Source organism: Anabrus simplex, chromosome 1 (genome assembly GCF_040414725.1).
Source record: "Anabrus simplex isolate iqAnaSimp1 chromosome 1, ASM4041472v1, whole genome shotgun sequence".
Lineage (NCBI taxonomy): Eukaryota > Metazoa > Arthropoda > Insecta > Orthoptera > Tettigoniidae > Anabrus > Anabrus simplex.
Genome location: NC_090265.1, coordinates 1,571,757,796 through 1,571,779,536, shown reverse-complemented (window position 1 = coordinate 1,571,779,536; position 21,741 = coordinate 1,571,757,796). Strand labels below are relative to the sequence as shown.

Below are 21,741 nucleotides of genomic sequence, written 5' to 3'. Positions count from 1 at the left end.
TCACTGAATTTTGTCGCAGTAAGTTTTTTGCTCTGCATATTGATGTAAATAGTGTATATTTGTGCTAATTTTGTTTTCTGTCTAAGCTCTCTTTTGTTTTTTTGTTTACTCTTTCATTATGTTTTTTAGGATTTTTTCAACTTATATTATGTAAATTATTCCAACCCCCTAATTTTTTTCACTGAAGATGGCTCAAGCGAGCCGAAACATGTCTGAATTTGTTTGCTCCGTCTAATGACGGAATATATGATGTATTGAATAGGAGGATACCCTCATTTTTCGCCATTGTAAAGTAAATTTTTGTGTGTTCGAGGTGGTCTAGGTACATTTCTGCCAAAATTCCCGAGGCCGGCGATCCCATGGGAAGCCCATGTTGTTGGTATATGTTGTCGTTAAAATTAAAGTAGATACTGCTGAGAGTAAAATTTGTACATAAGAACCTCGTTTATCCAGATTAAGTGGGACAGAAACTGATCCGGATTATTGCAAATCCGGATAATTCGAAAAACTAAAAAAACAAATGCAGTACATGTTATACAATCTATTAACATAAGTTGTACAGTAATACCTTTTTCAATTGTACAAAAAATATAAGAACATTTTTCTTATATTTACGAGTCTGCTTTATGCACTAAAATAATGTGTGAATTTTTTCTGTTTTACATTTGTATAGCGTTTGGGCACAGCACGATCATGAAGACATTTTACGAACAACAGTTCTGCCGGTGTGGTTCTAAATAGACCATCAGTTTGTCCAGCTGCATTGTTGCCTCTCCATGAGATATTGTTTCTTCTGACGGAGCACCGGTTTCATTTTTTAATTCACCATCAGTGAATTAATAGTGTGTTGTATTCAGAAGAGCGTGGGTTTGAATCTCACCTCGGCGGTCCTGGGAATGGTTTTCTGCGGTTTGCATTCTCAAGTCCAGGCGAATGCCGGGACGGAACCTTTGATAGACCGTGGCCGAATACTTCCAATTCCTGTCCTTAACTATCCTTGGCGGAAAAGACATTCAAGAAGAGTTGACACCATAAAAGAAATACTGTACAAGTAAAAAAAAATGTTTTTCAGTCTGGATAAACCAGAGATCCGGATTAATGAAGGCCGGATAAATGAGATTCTTGTGTATGATAATAAATTCAATTTCCATAAGACTCAGTTTCCTTTGTTTTTTCAAGTTTGTTTCTATTAAATTTATAGTTTTATTTTGCAGGAATACTTAGATATATGTTGGTGATGTCATATGATACCAATGAGTGGTATTGTTGGATTTCTAATTCTTTGGTGATATTGCAAAATTCTATGGTGTTTCTTATCATTCATTTTGATGAAAATAAATAATGTTTCTTCAGAAATCTTTGAATAAATTGGTTATTTTATATCTGGGACTAGGTCATAATTTATGATGGGTCTCATGAGGACACTGGCCTTGTAAATTTTGGGGTTTGCTTTAGCTGTTGGAAGCTTCAGGTCCATAACTATTAATTTGGAAATTTCTTGGTCATTGAAGAGAAAGTTTGTATTTTTGAGGATTATAATAAGGTTTTTTTGGATTCTATTAGTAGAGCCCTTCTTACTGATTTCAAGTATGTCATTTGAAATTAATTGCTTGGTTTTGATTATGTATTCATCTTTGATCATAATAACGGTTGTATTTCCTTGGTCACCTTTGGTTATTAATAAATTATTTTTTTATCTTATTTTTGAATTCTTTCAGTATTTTTTACTGTTGATTGTGTTAGTGTTATTATTTTTGAGGCTGTTAATGTAATTCGGTAAATTTTTTTAAAAACTTCATATCTGATTTCATTTCGGCAATCGGCAGGAGCTGCACCAATATCAGCAGGGATCATTTAGAGGAAATATAATAGGTGGAAAATTTAGTGTTTAACGTGAGAGTCTTTGTCAGACAAAAATGAGCTAACCTCTACAGAGCAGAAATTAAATAAGTGTACGAAACATTGCAGGCTTAGCACCAACACTGTGGTGTAGTGTGGTGGTGAACTGATGATTGAAACAACGCATTGCCGAGAGCAGCTAACATTATGAACATTACATAAAAATTTTAATGATGATATAGATGTTGATTCCCATAGGGAAGCTGAAATATTTGTCCCGAATGAGTAAATTTATAATACTGGGGTGAAACGCTGGCAACCAGGAATGAATTAGCTGGAAAATTTATAATGTCCAATAACAGACTAACTATATTGGTATTACGAATTTTAATGTAACTTATGATTTAAAAAATCATTCTTGAGAATACCATGTCTCTGATGATATGTGAATATGTACCCAGTCCAGAATGTTCATTAAATCAATGTTGGTGACCCTGGCTATTGCTTGTAAACAACAAACCTGGATGACACAGAGAGTGATTTTGCTGAGCGAGCTGAAGAAATATGCGGAGATTATTGTGAAAGGAAAAGTAATCTTGCAAAGTGGTGTCGTGAAATTCAGAAAAAAAAGAAAAGGAACAGTGGTGAGGAGTATGTTAATTACAGAGGTGTTGTAAAAGAAGAGTATTGGTGCAAACTGCCATTGTATGAGTAAGTGTTTTGAAAAGGTGACAGGTTATCGTGAAGGACTTTTTCTCAATTTCTGGAATTTGGGTGATGACTTACAAAATGCGTACCTTTTGGGTTGTGTACAGATTTGAGCAGTGAAATGAAGATAGGTAAATGATTCTGGTAGCAGTGGACAACTTGCTTTACATCGCACTGACACAGATAGGTCTTATGCCGACCATGGGACAGGAAAGGCCTAGGAATGGGAAGGAATTGGTCATGGCCTTAATTAAGGTACAGCCCCAGCATTTGCCTGGTGTGAAAATGGGAAACCATCTTGAGGGCTGAAGACAGTGGGGCTCAAACCCACTATCTCCCAGATGCAAGCTCACAGCTGCACGCCCCTAACTGCACGGGCAACTTGCCCAGTGGTAGCAGTAGAAGACAATGCTTGTGTGTTTTCAGTTTATGACAGATGCAGAAAGAGGTTCAAATCTGTAAAAATGCCCTATTGTCTATATTTGGATTGAGTAATGGATGACTTTCTTGAACAATTCAAGAGAAGAAAACTTCAGGTATCTTCAAGGTAAGCAATCACTGTGCTTCTTATAACTTTTCACTTGCAGTTCCCTACTTAAGTTAGCTGTGCTTCAAGATAATAAAACAAGGTTGTAAGGGAAAATGGTTTTTATTCTGTTTTAGTAGGATCAGAGGGGTCAGTATGGCAACAGATCCAACAAAACAGAAGATGCAGATGCCAACTACGTTAGGGAGCATATTGACAGTTTCCCCACTCAGTCGAATCATTATTCTCGGGAAAAGAATCCTAACATGAAGTATTTAAGTGGAGAACTCAATATCAGTGTTATGTATAACCTTTATAAGGACAAGTGCACTCAGAAAAATAGGACGCAAGTTAGCCTTTCTATTTACAGAAAGATTTTTTATAAATATTATAGTTTGTCTTTCCAAGCACCTCGTTGTGATACATGTAAAATATGTGACAGTTTAAACATTAACATTTCAGCAGAGAATGATTCACTGAAAAAAAAATCTAGAATGTAAGTTAGAGCTGCATAAACGAAAAGCAGAGTCGGCCTAGGAGCAGTTAGAAGCAGATACACAATTATCTAAGGAAGACAGCACTGTTCATGTGATTGCTTTTGACATGCAGCAATGTCTCCCCACTTGACTGTAGGTATAGCATTTTATAAACGTCAGCTTTGGACTTTGAATTTTGGCATTCACAATGTTGAAAATAATGCTGCAACATGGTTTATGTTGTCTGAGGATGTAGTGGGAAGGGAGGCCGATGACATAATCTCATGCCTTCGGCATTATGTAATGACTTTCATTCCTGATAATGTTAACCACGTGATCGTATATTCTGATTCTTGTTTTGGTGAAAACAATAACTTTTCTTTAGTTAGTTTTTGGATGTTTTTTGTCCAGACTGAAAGATTTAATACAATAGAACATAAATATCAGTGCCGGGTCACACGTATTTGCCATGTGACAGGGACTTTGGCCTTATAGAGAAGAAAAAGAGGCAAGTGTCATCAATTTACATTCCAGATCAATGAATGGAACTTGTGAGAAAGACTAAGATTAAGAAGCCCTTTGCAGTGGTAAAGATGACACGTGACATGTTTATCACTGCTTCGCCTTTACTAGATAAGGTAACTAAGAGAACAGTCTCTGATTCGAGGCAAAAGGTATTAATCAAGATTACATGTTGTAAAATCAATAAAGTTACTTTTCAGGTACTTATACTCTTCTATTGAAGACTGTAGATCACAGAAAGAAAGTACCTGGTAGACCATAATTCGATATTGAACATCTACCATGTAAGTACGACAGACCTAGGCTTGTACTTTCAGCCAAAGTGAAGGATACTTTAGACTTAGTAGATTATATACCACCTGTGTATCATGCATACTATAGAAATCTTGCTTCCAATGCAAGTAGTCCCGTCCAAGAAGAAGAAGATCCACTTTGTGATATTCCTGATTATGATTAGGTTATGGTACGGGATTAAGTACCTGTAAGCCAACCTGAATATTGCATTTGTTGATAAAGTATGTCTTATTTGTTTGTAACAACACTTAGCTTATGTATATTATATAATGTATTGCCAGAATTATGTGTATTTCCTTTCCATTTATCACAAATTAGGTAGGTATTTTATAAAACTAACACATGTACATTGAGTATAAAACTTCTCTTAAGTTCATTCAGCTAGTCTGAAATAAAACAATTTAAAATTGCTAAATTGGTAAAATTACTGCAGTATATATTTTTTCATTCCATTTACAAAACTTAAATGTTCTCTTCAAGCAAAATGAGGGTTAGACCGTATTTGCGAGCATGTCTTCAATTGTATCTATGAGATTGTTGAATATTGATGTGTCTGTCTAATTATGTTTAGGCCCCTTGCTCAATATCTTTATTTATGATTTGTTAAAGGTAGTATTGGATAGATTAATAGGGGGTGAAATTCATTTTTTCCCCTCAGGATTTTGATTGGTTGATTCATTCATTCTAGTATTGCAATTTAGATGTAAATAAATAAATAAATAAATAAATAAATAAATAAATAAATAAATAAATAAATACAACACAACACATAGTGTATTGATTATGTGGGAATGTCAGTAAACTCTGTAATTGTGAGCCATAAACCATCAATACGAAAAAATGAAACTAATCGCACATGATGGAATAGGGCTCGGATTGGGAAGGAAGCAACTATGGACTAAAAGCGCAGTGCAGCAACAGCATTTGTCTTGTGTGAAAATGGGAAACTACAAAAAACCATCTTCAGGGCTGCCACCAGTGGGGTTCGAACCTACTACTTCCTACATAACCCAAACCATGTAGCCAAATTGCTCGGTACTCTTGTCAATAAACTTTTCTACACCCTAAGTTTGCAATTATTTCCCCAGTCCTGAGCTTTGCTGCAACTGTATCCATGATGATACCAGAATATGAGTGTGAAGGAAGCGACCATGGCCTTAATTAAGGTGTGAAAATGGGAAACCAAGAAAAGCCATCTTTAGGGGTGCTGACAGTGAGATTTTTTTTTTTGCTAGGGGCTTTACGTCGTTCCGACACAGATAGGTCTTATGGCGACGATGGGATAGGAAAGGCCTAGGAGTTGGAAGGAAGCGGCCGTGGCCTTAATTAAGGTACAGCCCCAGCATTTGCCTGGTGTGAAAATGGGAAACCACGGAAAACCATCTTCAGGGCTGCCGATAGTGGGATTCGAACCTACTATCTCCCGGATGCAAGCTCACAGCCGCGCGCCTCAACGCGCACGGCCAACTCGCCCGGTGACAGTGAGATTTGAACCCACTATCTCCTGTTAGCTGTTAGCTGTGTGATCCAAACAGCGCAGCCAGTTGTTTGGTTGAAATATCTCACCAAGCACAACTAGCGCCTATGAACATTTCCATATGCATGCTGAAGGCTGTGGTGAATTTCAGCTACAGGAATTTTCTTTAACACAGATTTCAATAACAGCAAGTTTTACAAACGGAACATTACAATCAGCCAATTTGTAATAACTGCCTGTGCTCATGCAATTGAATCTAAAAGATGTCTCTACATAAATAGTAGCGTATCATTCACTGCTTTTCAGGCCTTCAGGTTTTGCTATCTTGAAAACTTACTGATGTATTTTTAATAGAATAGATTAAAATTTTGAAAGGTGTCCCACTTTGGATTACTTAGATAACATATGGAATGTTTTCTTTTGAAAATGTAAATGTGATGCACAATGCAGTGAAGAAGAGTTGTTACTCAATACATAGTAAGATTATACAGGGTCTCCCAAACCTTTTGGGTCAATCTGAAACAGGTAATAGTGGGTCCACAACCGATTATGTTCAGATAGGGAACCAAAGGTCAGAAATGCATATTTATTGTGTTCTGGACATACATAGCGTACACCTCAAAACAACATAGCTCATAGTAACTATTCAAAGTGACGACCCCCAGTCTCAATGCATGAATGGCAACGGAGCAAGCAGTTCTGCCATACTCTCTCAAAGATCCCTGGTGTATGTTGTACCAAGAGACAGGCAGCTTCGACCCTAGCAATCAGGTCTTCATCCGTTTCTACGGGGGTTTCATATACCAACGACTTGATACAACCCCAGAGGAAAAAGTCCAGAGGTGTGAGATCTGGCAATCGCACTGGCCATGGAACAGGACCTACCCTTCCAATCCAACGACAAGGGTATGCGTTGTTCAGGCGCTCAAACTGGGCTGGTGCACCGTCATGTTTAAACCACATCCTTTCGCGGACAAAAAGGGGTACTGTGGCAGCTCATCTTGCTGGAACATAAGGTAATGTGGACCAGTCAAATGGGGAGGCAGCAAATAAGGTCCTATTAGGTGTTCTTGTACAATGTCACCCATACGTTGACAGAGAAACGTTGCTGGCGGCCACCGATGTGGGTGGTGTGGGGATTGTCCTCACTCCAGACATGGCTGTTGCGGCTGTTGAAAACACCGTCATGGGTGATGAGGTCTCATCCACGAACAACACAAACTGTACAAATTTCAGCACTACAGCGGTAGACAATCTATTGACAGAAGTGAACACGGGGCTCAAAATCCGTTTGTCCCAGTGCTTGCACACGTTCTTTATGATAAGGGTGTAATACCTGTACTGCTAGTACTCTCCACACTGTATGCTTTGTAGCGTGCGTTTCACAGACAAACTGAAAGGTGCTTACTGCTGGTTAGTAAGCCACACGATCCAACACCATCTCCTCAAAGTCTGGTGTTTGGACACATCTTTGGCGGGAACCGTGGCCGGCTCTCTGTGGCATGAACGACTCTGTCTCTCGTAAGTTGGTATCCATGGAGATAACCTTCTTTCAGTTAGGATGACACCTGTTGGGAAAGTGTTCTCTGGACATTCATACTGCATTACGGGCACTATATCCTGCCACACCGTACATTAAATGCATGTCTGCCAACTCTCGTGACAAGTAACGTTACATCTTTGACTATGTGTCATGCACTGTACACAGAAACACACCTCACCATGAACATATCACGAGCAATCTGATACAATGGACAACTGACACCAAGAATAGTGGTGTGCGTGCAGCATAGGTTTGGCACAGGAGCGATGCATGTGCTCGTCACATGATACACGTGCTATGAGCTGAGTTGGGTACAGTATGCCTGTCTGATGGTCAGGGGTGTACGCTATTTATCACCTGCTGCCTCTTCCAGTACACAATGGACACCCGGGATCATTGTGAGATTGGGTGGTTGTCACTATGAACAATTACTATGAGCTACGTTGTTGTTTTGTGGTGTACGCTGTATGTGTCCATAACACAATAAATATGCATTTCCGACCATTGGTCATCTATCTTAATATAATCGATTGCGGATCCACTATCACCTATTTCAATTTGACCCAAAAGGTTTGAGACAGCCTGTACTAACAATAACATGTAATAAATTTCACCATCCAGCTTGTTCCCAAACTTCACTACTAGCTGGTTATGATCACGTTAAGTATATTAATATTTACTATTATAACTGTAAAATTATACTAAAGTGTAAAAAACAAGTGAATAATGTCCACTCACCTCATGCTCCTTGAGACGCTCTCCAATTATGGAAAGGGATTCTCCCAACAGCTTGAGATGAGCTGCTACATCTACAGGTTGTGTTCCTATCACTTTATATAGCCCAGGACCAACAACAGGTTCTGACACAATGCCAACTGACTTGCTGCTCCTAAGAAATCAGTTTTATTTTAAAAATAATGATTTTTCATGAAAGGTAAATTAAAGAAAAATCACCTATTCTGAATATGGACTCACTTGTTATTTTCTGTTGGGGATACAGGTGGGCTACTATGCTGGGGTCGTTGCTGCTGATGATGCTGTTGATGATGCTGTTGTTGCTGGTGCTGCTGTTGCTGTTGTTCCTGTTGCTGAGCCTGACGTCCGCCAAGGCGGTTGATAAATTTGGAACGAGAAGGAGGAGCCTTCCAGCGAGCAGTATCTATAGCACTGGGTGCTTCACGATTTCCTTTCACAGCCAAACGTTTTGCTCGTCTTTTCCAGTTCTAAGAAAATAAACAATTGGTAATTTAAAATTTCATAATATATTCCTGCTGAAAATTTGAAACCTGGCGGGGAGGGGGAATCTTCCAAACTTGTGGGCTATTCCTACCCCCTATGACCAGAATAAGAAAGGCTTGCTATTATTTTCTTTGTTACAAAAAAAAAAAAAAAAAAACCCTAGCTATTTAATACCATCATGCATGCATACATAATAGGCAGTTACAGAGAAAACTGTCAGTTCCAGTAATTTATATTCCTGGAGCAAGCAAGCAAGCAAGCAAGCCAAGCAAGCCAAGCAAGCGGGAACTGTTTTAAGAGGAAGTGCAACTAGACAACCATCCTCAATTAACAGTAACCAGAAAGAAAAAGGGAAGGGATCCGACACATCAAAAAATGGTTATGGCCAAAGGCTACCTCGAAGCTGGATTTTTCACTTTTGCATTCATTGATGAGTTATGAACGAAAAACTGACAGAAAACATGTGTTATGATATGACAATCCATCGTGCTGTCACCAGGATTAAATGCACAGATTCACTATCGTTAGGCAATGTAAATAAGATAGTAATAAAGTGAGTTTCTCTCATCGGTTGGCCGGTAGGCACGCCCAGCTTATCTGCCTCCCGTTGACTTGTCACTTCGCGTTACACAGCAACAGCACAGGAAAGCCCGCACTTTGCAGTTCAGTTCCATGCTTAAAACATGTATTTAGTGTTGATCTGTCGCTCCAACTTTTCTCGAGCTGTGAAGTGTTACTTCAGGGTATAATGCCTGGCTCCATGGCTAAATGGTTAGCGTGCTGGCCTTTGGTCACAGGGGTCCCGCGTTTTATTCCTGGCAGGGTCGGGAATTTTAACCATCATTGGTTAATTTCGCTGGGATGGGGGCAGGGTGTATGCGTCATCTCAATCATCATTTAATTCTCATCACAGGTCACCTAAGGGTGTCAAATAAGAAAGCCTACACCTGGTGAGCCGAACATGTCGTTGGACTCTCCCGGCACTAAAAGCCATACGCCATGTTTTTTTTCCATTTCATTTTAGGGTATGTGCCGGCACATACACTTCTTCTTAGATGAATCTTTATACAGCTTTCATTGTTACTTTTAATCATTTGAATTCATTATTTATTTCATATTTAATCAATATTCATTTAATTTTCTTAAAATTTGAGCGAGTACGAGGATTTCACCATACTAGCAATAAAACGTGAACCGTTTTTTCTTTCAACTAACTCAATCTTATTTTTTATTTAGAGGAAACAAACAGTACATTAGATAGATAATAAGCGAGGAATAGTAATACGCATATCAGCCAAGCTGCCCTTCCAAGTCCATAGCATAGGAAGCAATTTTTGTTCAGTCCATGATATTCTGAAGTAGAGAGATCTGAAATTTCTGTCATAAGTGGGCACAGCATTTCACTGATCATGCATGGCAGTGTCAAAGAGTAATTCTTACTCCAAGAAAGAAAGCTGTCAACGTCATCAACAAGCAACAGAAGTATATAGACACAACATGTAACACAGGTGAGGCTGTCATTTACACGACAGAGCTTTTGAACAACTTGGACCAGACACTTGTAGCACCGATTATCCTTATCAGGAATATGAATCCTCCTTCCCTCTGTAACTGAACATGACTTTCAGTCAAGAAACTGATGCCTAATATTACTGTAGCCCTCATCATGACTAGGCTCGAGACGGGGTAAGTAGTTTTCATTTCTCTGATTCAAATCATCTCTTCAGAAACACTGTTTTCAATTTAGACATCTGCAGTTCCCCGTTCATTTGAGTTGCGCTATGAGCATCAACAAGACATGAGGACAATATCGTTTTAAGTTGTAGGACTAGATCTTTGGTAACTGTGCTTCTCCCATGGTTATCTGTATGTGGGCTGTACAAGAGTAGGAATGACAAAAGCACCTTAGCTTCAAATGGAGGGCCACTTAATATAGTTTATCCGGAAGCTCTATAAGGAAAAATAATATGGTCTTATATATTGTTTTAATAGTATTTGTACCATCCACCAACCTGGTATCTTAAGCTTAGAGAGACGCAATATAATTAAAAATAATGTAATTAGTAGCCTGCGTGGCTCAGATGGCAGCGCGTCGGCCTCTCACCACTGGATACCGTGGTTCAAATCCCTGTGACTCCATGCGATTTGTGCTGGACAAAGTGGAGGCGGGACAGGTTTTTCTCCGGGTACTCCGGTTTTCCCTGTCATCTTTCATTCCAGCAACACTCTCCATTATCATTTCATAGATTTATCACTCATTAATAAATCACCTTGGGAGTGGCGACCCCATTGTAATAACAGCCTATATATGTTTCATTCATTACATCCCTGACCCGGTCAATGACTGGAAAACAGGTTGTAGGTTTTCATTTTCAATGTAATTAGAGGTATTTGTGTAAGAATGATGTGTGCTAATAAAAATAATGTTTTATGTTTATTTTGCTTTTAAATAAATCATTTAAAAACATCAAACGGTTGAATTAATAAACATGGGTGAAGCCGTGGGTACACCCCACCACTGTCCTCACCGTCCACTACCCCCCCTACTGTAAACATAAATCAAGAAGTATACTGAATCACCAAGTTTGAACATTAAGATATTGCATGGACTCTTCCAAACATACTGTCGAAACTCAGGTTATGGACATGATACTGTACAGGCTTTTCGGCTTATGCCATGTCAAGAAAATAAGGTGAAATTCTTTACGTTTTGCAGATAACTGTGCTCTGCGTTGTCAGAAGAAAATCTCGGCTGTCCACGAGAAAGGCTTCTTAAATAATGACTTTTTAAAAATTAGACTTTATAATATAAGTGGAAATGGTATGTTCATTCATCACCAGATGGCTCCCCAGACGTGGCACAGCACTAGCGTTAGAAGCAGAAGCTGACCAAACCATCAGAATAAGTCTAAGAGGGTCACATAACGTGTACATAACATATGACATTGACAGGTGTATTACATTGGCAGGTGTATGACATTGACACAAGCCGGGAATGAAACATCTGGCGATGAGGAACATATGAATTTGGAAAACACTGAGATGAAATAATAATCGTGAAGGGGCAGGGAAGGGAACTACCTACGTAAATCATTATTGGCTGGTAACCAGGTATTACTTAATTGATAGCCGGTGTCCCTGTTGACATTGTTAGGATTTCTACGTATTTCCACAGCTACCCGTATAATCCTGGACCTGTAGTGTCTAGTGTGGGTAAGAGCTCGAGTATCGGCTATGGGAAGCTCACTTTCGTCCGTAGCGACTAATTTCTTTATGGAGCATTTTGAGAAGGAGGCTACTGCTTCGACACCTGTCAAACCTATGATATGGTGGGGGTATGTTGATGATGCATTTGTGGTCTGGACAGAAGGTCCTGAGAAACTTCATCTATTTCTAAACCACCTAAATCAGCAACATCCTTCAATTAAATTCACTATGGAGATGGAGTCGGACGGATGCCTTTCTTTCTTGGATGTTCTAGTAAGGAAGAAACTGGACGGCTCCCTCCATGGGAACTTAGAATTTCCTTAGGACATACGTCTATCGTAAGCCTACCCACAAATCGCTATCTTCATGCAGATTCTCACCATCATCCTGCACAAAAACAAGGCATTCTTACGACACTCGCCAAGAGGGCGAGACGAATTTGTGAGCCATCAAATATCCAGGTGGAGATGGACACGCTCAAAGTTACGTTCAAGGGTAATGGTTACAGTGATTTGCAGATTCATAGAGCCCTGCATCCCAGAGAAACAACCAAGCAAAGCTCATAGAAGGAAGAAGTGAAGGGAACTGCCTACTTGCCTTACATTCACAACACCACAGATCGAATTGCCAAGGTCCTCCGCAAACACAATATAAAAACGTGTTTGACACCACCACTAAAACTGCTCACAGTCTGATTAAAACCAAGGACAAATTGTCCCCACTTTTACGTCCTGGGGTGTATGAAATTCCCTGTACTTGCAGTAAGGTATACATCGGCCAACCATGGCAGTCCATTGGTACCCGTGTCAAGGAACATGAACGTAATATTCGTCTCAACCAGCCAGATAAATCGGCAATAGCTGAGCACGCTCTGTCGTCGGGTCATGATGTCATGTTCCAAGATCCTTGAGCTCTTACCCACACTAGACACTACAGTCCAAGATTATACGGGAAGCTGTGGAAATATGTACAAATCCCAACAATTTCAACAGGGACACTGGCTATCAATTAAGTAATATCTGGTTGCCAGCCATTAAGGATTTTCAATCATTCGCCATGTTTTCCACGAATAAATACATGGTTATGCTCCTATCTACGGGGACTTTTAAAACTGAAATTTGGTTGGGAGATACACCTGGGGAGGAGGACCAGTATCTTGCCCAGGCGGCGTCACCCGCTATGCTGAACACGGGTCTTGTGGGGAATGGGAAGACTGGAAGAAACGACGAAGGAAGCGGAAATGGCCTTAAGTTAGGTACCATTCCGGCATTTGCCTGGAGAAGTGGGAAGTCATGGAAAACCACTTCAAAAATGGCTGAGAAGAGAATTGTACCCCCGTCTACTTAGCTGACCTCCCGATTCCAGCTCTCGTACCACTTTTCATGTTTCGTGGCAGAGATGGAAATAGAACCCAGGCCTCTGTGGGTGGCAGCTAATCACACTAATCACTAAACCACAGCGGCAGACAGCAAAGGGGAAGCAAAGAAAAATGAGTGCTGAGCACATGTCCGTACCAGAAAAGGTGTCCAGACAAGCGACATCCAACTGCAAAGACTTTCAGCAGTGTTGAAAGACTTGTATGGACAGCAGGCATGATTCAGAGAGTATCACCTGTCTGAGAGAAAAGGTTTTTTTTTTTTTTTTTGCTATTTTGTTTTACGTCGCACTGACACAGATATGTCTTATGGCGACGATGGGAGAGGAAAGGCCTAGGAAGTGGAAGGAAGCGGCCGTGGCCTTAATTAAGGTACAGCCCCAGCATTAGCCTGGTGTGAAAATGGGAAACCATGGAAAACCATCTTCAGGGCTGCCGACAGTGGGGCTCGAACCCACTATCTCCTGATTACTGAGAGAAAACTAACATCTGGTGAGAATGATGAAGCAGTCCTGGGCACAGCATATAACAATCCACTCACGAGTACAGGGGCTATTGCACAACAGTTGAACAACAGCCAGCCATCCGAATGGTGAATACTGCATGCACATAAATATGAACCCTACCATCTACAGCTACACCAAGAGCTCCACGGGCGAGATTTCAAAGCTCGAATGAATTTCTGTCAGCAGCTATTAGGAAATGTGGAAAATGATGCAGCATTCTTTTTCTCGGATGAACCACGATTCCACAATAATGGAACTGTCAACCGCCACGACATGCACTATTAAGTGCTGACAATCCTCACTGGATGGACAGGCAGCCTCTCAAGTACAGTGGGGAGTGAATGTATGGTACAGAATCTTGGGTGATAGCCTTATCGGACCATATTTCTTCGAGAATCTTCGTGAATTCAGTGCTTTTTTATTTTACTCCAAATTCCCTCCAGCAATCACCCACTATTCCACATCCCTCAGCCCCACCTCAGGCTACACTATACCTCCCTTCTCTTCTTCTTCCCATCTACAACTCAGCTCTATTCTATTTCTTTACTTTTGCTCTATCAACTTTTTCAATGATCCATACTGCAAACAAATGAACATCTCAACACTTTTCCATCAACATTATTCTATTCACACTTGTTTTAGCTGAAGTGAATTCAAGAAGATTCTTCATGTGCTAGTATTTTAAGTATTTCACCTGGTCTTCTGTGAAGTGCATTCTTCAAATTGGAAGGAAACTTTGAGAACTTTCACAAGAGGTGTGATCTTGATGAGTGTTTAATGATTAAACTCCTTACTTGTCTTGCACGAATATCAACAACACACACTTGCTTCATAAATTTTATCCATCTATAATTCACGTCTTGCCTTAACTTTAATAATTTTGACTGATGATGGTCTCTAGCAAGACCAAAACTAGTTTCATCAAATATATGTAACTTCTATTTTTTTTCTATTTGTTTTACGTCGCACCGATACATATAGGTCTTATGATGATGATGGGATAGGAAAGGCCTAGGAATGGGGAGGAAGCGGCCATAGCCTTAATTAAGGTACAGCCCCAACATCAGCCTGGTGTGAAAATGGGAAACCACAGAAAACCATCTTCAGGGCTGCCGAGAGTGGGGTTTGAGCATCTCCTGAATGCAAGCTCATAGCTGCGCGCTCCTAACCGCATGGCCAATTTGCCCGGTATGTAACTTTTTTAATGTTACAATAAATAGTACCGAATATCAACAACACACACTTGTGTGACTTTCCTAACTGTCTGACTAGCTTTACAAATATTATTATTAAACTGGATTTAACTTGTAAAATCTAAAATGTCTGCATTTATATTGAGAATTATGAAAATTAATATTCATTAAATAAAATACACACTCGTCGGACCTTGTACTCACACTTACTTGTTACCTGCTTACTTACACATACGTTATTTGAAGGGCGCCAGCTGTCACTCAGTACAGCAATAATAGAATGAGACTCTTGACTATCTCTAGGGTGTGGGGTAATAAGCTTACTTTTGACAACATACCATATAAGTTCTGGGAAAAGGAGATTCGTGTTCGGTTTCCCCATTAATTTTGAGGTTAAGATATTTTACTGTCAATGAAATGAAACTATGAATTCGTTTGATAGAACAATATATATTCTTTAAATAATATATCAAAAAAATAGTGAGTCTTGTTGCGATAAAACAGATGAGAATATGAAATTATGACATTGCAACTGAAAGAAACTAGGCATGAATTTGAATTCTTCTTGACTGGACATTTAACAATTTATACGAAATATTTCCCTCACTGATTCACTTGACTGTACCTTCAACACTTTTAGTGTAATTACGACGTATTCCTTTGATCTGGTGTTTACTGTAGATGTGTCACGCCTAACTTGGTGATACATCCTTGTGACTGCTTCTCTTCCAGGGTTGCCCTCTCTGACTTCATGGTAAGCCCTTGCGTCCGTGTCTTCAAGTAAGTGACGGACCAACCTCTTGGTCTCACTCTCTCAATGACCAATAATTAATGGCTCACTGAGTCTTCACCATCTCTCGTTCACACTGGTTGACTGACCTACTAAGGCCTCTTGATCTAGCAGACTTCTTCACTGTACTGCATCCGTATAACTAATGACTGACGCTACAATATGCACCCACCTTATATAGACGTTGGATGACACAGCTACGTAATCTCCAGAAATAACAATGACATACTCCCACCTACGCGACAGATATTACATCCAGTGGTGAAATAGCTGGGGGCGGCTGACTCTCTGAGCGCATATCTAAATAAATACAATGCCGTAGCCATGGAGTGGCGATGACTTGGCAGAATCGCCAACAATATTGCACAATGCACCAACGTCACATCCAATCTCTGATATATACAACAATTCTCACTGTACAGGTATTGAGTGTTATTCTACACATACGTATATATGCATACATCTAAGTACAATCTTGCAAGCAACAGGCAATTGCAAAATCAAATTGAATAAAACGGATAATTACAATAATAGTAACAATATCACAGATAAAATAATAATAATACTGACATAATAATAATAATAATAATAATAATAATAATAATAATAATAATAATAAAATACAGATAAAATCATACAATAATAAAAATACAGATATCATCTTGTAACGGGATTTGAACCGTTACAATTCGCCTCCCTCATAAATAAATCGAAGAACAAAGAATCGATTGATTTATGAACAACATAATATATATATAAAACACTGACACATATAAACACTTTAAATGTGTATACAACAATAATTTTCTTTTTCAGTATCCATACATTTTATAATACATCACATATATGAGAATTTTTCTCGCACATTGTCATCGCAGATAACTGTCCAGTGTCCCATTCTCATACAATACACAAGAGCATAGCCCTTAATTTAACACACACAAATAATTTTCAATCAATATACAACATTCTTCTCCTTTTTTTTTAACATATCAAAATATTTTGTGAAAATTCACTTATATGAGAACTTTTCTCGCATATTGTTATCGCAGATAACTGTCCAATGTCCTGTTCTCAGTTTTGTCACACAGAACATGACAATGTAGCACTTATTCTTCCAATACACCAATACGACACTTGGTTCACACGCAAATCGCAGATGTTAATTTTATTTTGCCAGTTTCTCACAAAAATTCATCATCTTCATCTTATCTCAACAAATCTCTCGCAAAGTACTTCTTTAAATTCTTAATGTTATAAGTACCGACAATCTTCCCTTCCTGATCTTTTAAGGAATATGCACACTTCCCGATACGGCTCACAATAGTGAAATACCCCTGATACAAAAGAAAGAATTTAGACATATTTCCCGCCTCTGCAGATGATGGGAATGGAACTCTAAGTAGCACCTTGTCAGCCAAACTGAATCAATTTTGCCCTTGTAAACTTACATATCTCAATAAATCACATCCTTCTTGGCAACAATAATTAAAGAATCAATACTATGGCTACAAGATGGTTCAATTATTCCGTAATCCAGCATAATGTTTATTTGTTCTTAGACGTCACTAGCATTTTTAAGTTGAATGGGGTACTTACCTCCCACAAACGATCTATAGTCATTTACTACAAATTTATGTTCATATACGTGTTCTTCCTCACTTACCACTAAATACATCTCGATGCTTACCTAACATCGAACACAATTACTCCTCCTGTAATTCACTCAAATTACATCACGTCACTGCCTCATACCGACTATCCCTCGGATACTGATCGTTATAGACACGTAACACACCCAACACATTTCCTCTCACTAGGAACACCTTCATCTTACCTCTCATATCTTTCAAAGAACACACGTCACCAACACACTTACCTCAGACCATCATAATTAACACGTACTTCTTTGCTAGATTACTCCCAGAACAAACACACACTACCTAAATTAAAGTCTACTCTACTTCCATGATTTGCAACCAAGTCAGCCCCTAAAATAACTGAATACACAAGATCTGGTACAACAAGGCATAGTTGAAACTTACAATCATCTTCTATCGTGATTACTACCGCTATCATCTTATTTACTCACTGTGACTTACCCAACGGCTGTTATAATATAGTACCTTCGCTTACCTTCTTCGTATCACAATTTCTATCGTCGGAGTTATCACCCCACTACTTACATCACACTCTCAGTATTATAAGTACTTACATCACTTACCAGAACACTTCTTACGTCTAACTTACTGCTACCATTAATTACTTCATTATCTACGACTACGTCACTACTTAAATATCTCACTTAACATTACTTAGGTCACAATCACACTACTCTTAAATCTACTTTCACTACATAACTACTTATACTAAATACCTGTTCATTTTCTACCTTCAGCCTGTCCACTTACCAGTAACTTACCCGATTCCCTGTGAATCTGAAATACTCTGACTCGATAACGACACCTGGATAACATTCATATTAAGACTATCATAATCCCTCTGATAACTCAAATCCGTACGCCTCCCATCTTCCGATTCTCTCTGATTACTCTTCTGACCTTCTCTCTCATAACTCAAATACATACGCCTCCCATCTTCCGATTCTCTCTGATTACTCTTCTGACCCCTATCACCATCGACACAACTATTAATCCTCTGCTCATCAGGATTACTACTACTCTGATACACGACTAACATTTTTCCCTCTCTCTCTACTATACTAGTTTTACCAGACATCATGCGTTCTCTCTCATGCGCGCGCCCTTCCACACATTCCAAAGCCTGTCAATGAAATTTTCTCTAAATTCTCCCAAATTAGACATATTATCCCAGTACACTCGAAAACATATTTTACTTTCACCAATGAAAACATTAGACAAAATCTCCAACACATATTCCCATTCAATAACATTATTCCTCAACTTACTTGCAAATCTTTTCTCAACTACTTTTACAAATTCTATCGAATTAAACTGTTTTCCAGAAAACTTGTTTAAATCACGATCCCTACTGAACAAACCACTCGCTATTACCACTTCTCTCGCCGTCTCACCTGTTCCTTTCTGCCGTATCACTCCCTGGCAGTTCACAACTTCTTCTTCTTCTTCTTCTTCTTCTTCTTCCGCTGCTCTCTCAGCATTCTCTTCCACTATTCTCACTTCTTCCTTCAATTCTTCCTCTCTTTCTCTTACCTGCTGTGATAGCGTTTCCTGTTCGTTCCGTAGTTCAGTGACCTCCACAAGTTTGCTTTCAACTTGCTCATTTCTACTAATCTGTTCCCCCATCTCTTCTCCAACTGCATTGCAAATCTTGTCCAATCTCTTCTCGGCTACCTCATGAATTTCTTCCCGATTACTAGAAATGTTATTACTTAATTCTACGACATTCTCTGTACATGTTCCTTTGACATGCTCAATTTGAGTATGAACATCGCTCCGACTCGACTTCATTTCGCCTCCCATTTCTACGCACTCTTCATTTGACTTACTTTCTAACTTACATGTTTGCTCTGTTACCTCTAGTGTCTTAGAATCTATATTACTGATGATTGCACTGTTACTCTCAATTATTTGTTCCAAGTTGCTGCATAGAGAGTTACTCATTTCTTCCACATGTTTACTCCTATTTTCGAATAATACTTCCATGTATTTATTCCTATCTTCACAATAAATATCAATCGTATCCTCCATTCGTTTATGACTATTTTCAATACTACTAAAAATCATTTCCTTGAACTTGTTCATTTCGGCCTTCAGCAAATTAAAAAGATCCTGGCTCATCCCCCCCGCGATTTCCTTTTGAGTTTCAGTGTGCTTCTCAATTTCTGCACTTTCCTGAATTATCACAGAAGCTTCCATCGTTTTCACCTGCTCCCTACTCTGAATATCACCTTGGATGTCCGCAGAAGCAATGACCTCGTCGTCACATGACTTGTTATTGTCTTCCTTGTCCATCTTTAGTTCACTAGTGATAGTACGCGATCTCAAATTAATTTCCCTCTTCAAATCCCTTGACATATCCCCAAAATACAAATATATATCACAAACTTACACTCCTAACATTTACCGGTAATAATTTCCGTTGGCTTAAATGCGCATGCCCTTCCCAAAATGAACCTATGATATGCTGTCATTCAGACCAAATTCTGAATTTATTCGTGTCCCACGTTGCGTCGACACATTGTGAGTTTCCTAACTGTCTGACTAGCTTTACAAATATTATTATTAAACTGGATTTAACTTGTAAAATCTAAAATGTCTGCATTTATATTGAGAATTATGAAAATTAATATTCATTAAATAAAATACACACTCGTCGGACCTTGTACTCACACTTACTTGTTACCTGCTTACTTACACATACGTTATTTGAAGGGCGCCAGCTGTCACTCAGTACAGCAATAATAGAATGAGACTCTTGACTATCTCTAGGGTGTGGGGTAATAAGCTTACTTTTGACAACATACCATATAAGTTCTGGGAAAAGGAGATTCGCGTTCGGTTTCCCCATTAATTTTGAGGTTAAGATATTTTACTGTCAATGAAATGAAACTATGAATTCGTTTGATAGAACAATATATATTCTTTAAATAATATATCAAAAAAATAGTGAGTCTTGTTGCGATAAAACAAATGAGAATATGAAATTATGACATTGCAACTGAAAGAAACTAGGCATGAATTTGAATTCTTCTTGACCGGACATTTAACAATTTATACGAAATATTTCCCTCACTGATTCACTTGACTGTACCTTCAACACTTTTAGTGTAATTACGACGTATTCCTTTGATCTGGTGTTTACTGTAGATGTGTCACGCCTAACTTGGTGATACATCCTTGTGACTGCTTCTTCTCCATATCATCTGACTTCTTTGTAAGTCAATATGGTATGACCTCTTGGCAGGTCCAGGGTTGCCCTCTCTGACTTCATGGTAAGCCCTTGCGTCCGTGTCTTCAACTAAGTGACGGACCAACCTCTTGGTCTCACTCTCTCAATGACCAATAATTAATGGCTCACTGAGTCTTCACCATCTCTTGTTCACACTGGTTGACTGACCAACTAAGGCCTCTTGATCTAGCAGACTTCTTCACTGTACTGCATCCGTATAACTAATGACTGACGCTACAATATGCACCCACCTTATATAGACGTTGGATGACACAGCTACGTAATCTCCAGAAATAACAATGACATACTCCCACCTACGCGACAGATATTACATCCAGTGGTGAAATAGCCGGGGGCGGCTGACTCTCTGAGCGCATATCTAAATAAATACAATGCCGTAGCCATGGAGTGGCGATGACTTGGCAGAATCGCCAACAATATTGCACAATGCACCAACGTCACATCCAATCTCTGATATATACAACAATTCTCACTGTACAGGTATTGAGTGTTATTCTACACATACGTATATATGCATACATCTAAGTACAATCTTGCAAGCAACAGGCAATTGCAAAATCGAATTGAATAAAACGGATAATTACAATAATAGTAACAATATTACAGATAAAATAATAATAATACTGACATAATAATAATAATAATAATAATAATAATAATAATAATAATAATAATAATAATAATAAAAATACAGATAAAATCATACAATAATAAAAATACAGATATCATCTTGTAACGGGATTTGAACCGTTACACTTGCTTCATAAATTTTATCTATCTATAATTCATGTCTTGCCTTAACTTTAATAATTTTGACTGATGATGGTCTCTAGCAAGACCAAAACTAGTTTCATCAAATATATGTACTTTGTTTAATGTTACAATAAATAGTCCTGAATAGGTAGAAACCTTTCAGCTTTTGCTTTATATTAATAGTTATAACGCGGTCACAATGCCCACTTCGTGTTTCACAGACGTTTTATTTTCATATAATTTAGAGAGCACACTCTTGATTGCCATTGTTTAATAATATTACAGTATAACGTCTTCCTATTATGGTTAGGTGATAAATACAAAAGTACGTGATAAATACAAAGATACCTCTGTTTACCAGAAAGGCTGACGTTTTCAT

General features: G+C 38.7%; 1 protein-coding gene and 1 long non-coding RNA gene across 4 annotated transcripts in view; one reads left to right on the top strand and one right to left on the bottom strand.

Annotated features, from left to right (window-relative positions):
- LOC136858534 (HMG box-containing protein 4) overlaps window positions 1–21,741 on the bottom strand; it is a 387,970-nt gene that overhangs the window by 12,176 nt on the left and 354,053 nt on the right. For both annotated transcript variants that reach the window (XM_067138142.2, XM_067138143.2), the window contains exons 9-10: window positions 8,361–8,608; window positions 8,124–8,274 (exon numbers count right to left, since the gene is read on the bottom strand). In XM_067138142.2, coding sequence (XP_066994243.2) covers window positions 8,124–8,274; window positions 8,361–8,608 — 399 coding nt within the window. The remainder of the gene's footprint in view (window positions 1–8,123; window positions 8,275–8,360; window positions 8,609–21,741) is intronic.
- LOC136858535 (uncharacterized) overlaps window positions 1–21,741 on the top strand; it is a 59,488-nt gene that overhangs the window by 33,668 nt on the left and 4,079 nt on the right. For both annotated transcript variants that reach the window (XR_010858645.2, XR_010858646.2), the window contains exon 2: window positions 8,386–8,627. This is a non-coding gene — a long non-coding RNA (uncharacterized lncRNA). The remainder of the gene's footprint in view (window positions 1–8,385; window positions 8,628–21,741) is intronic.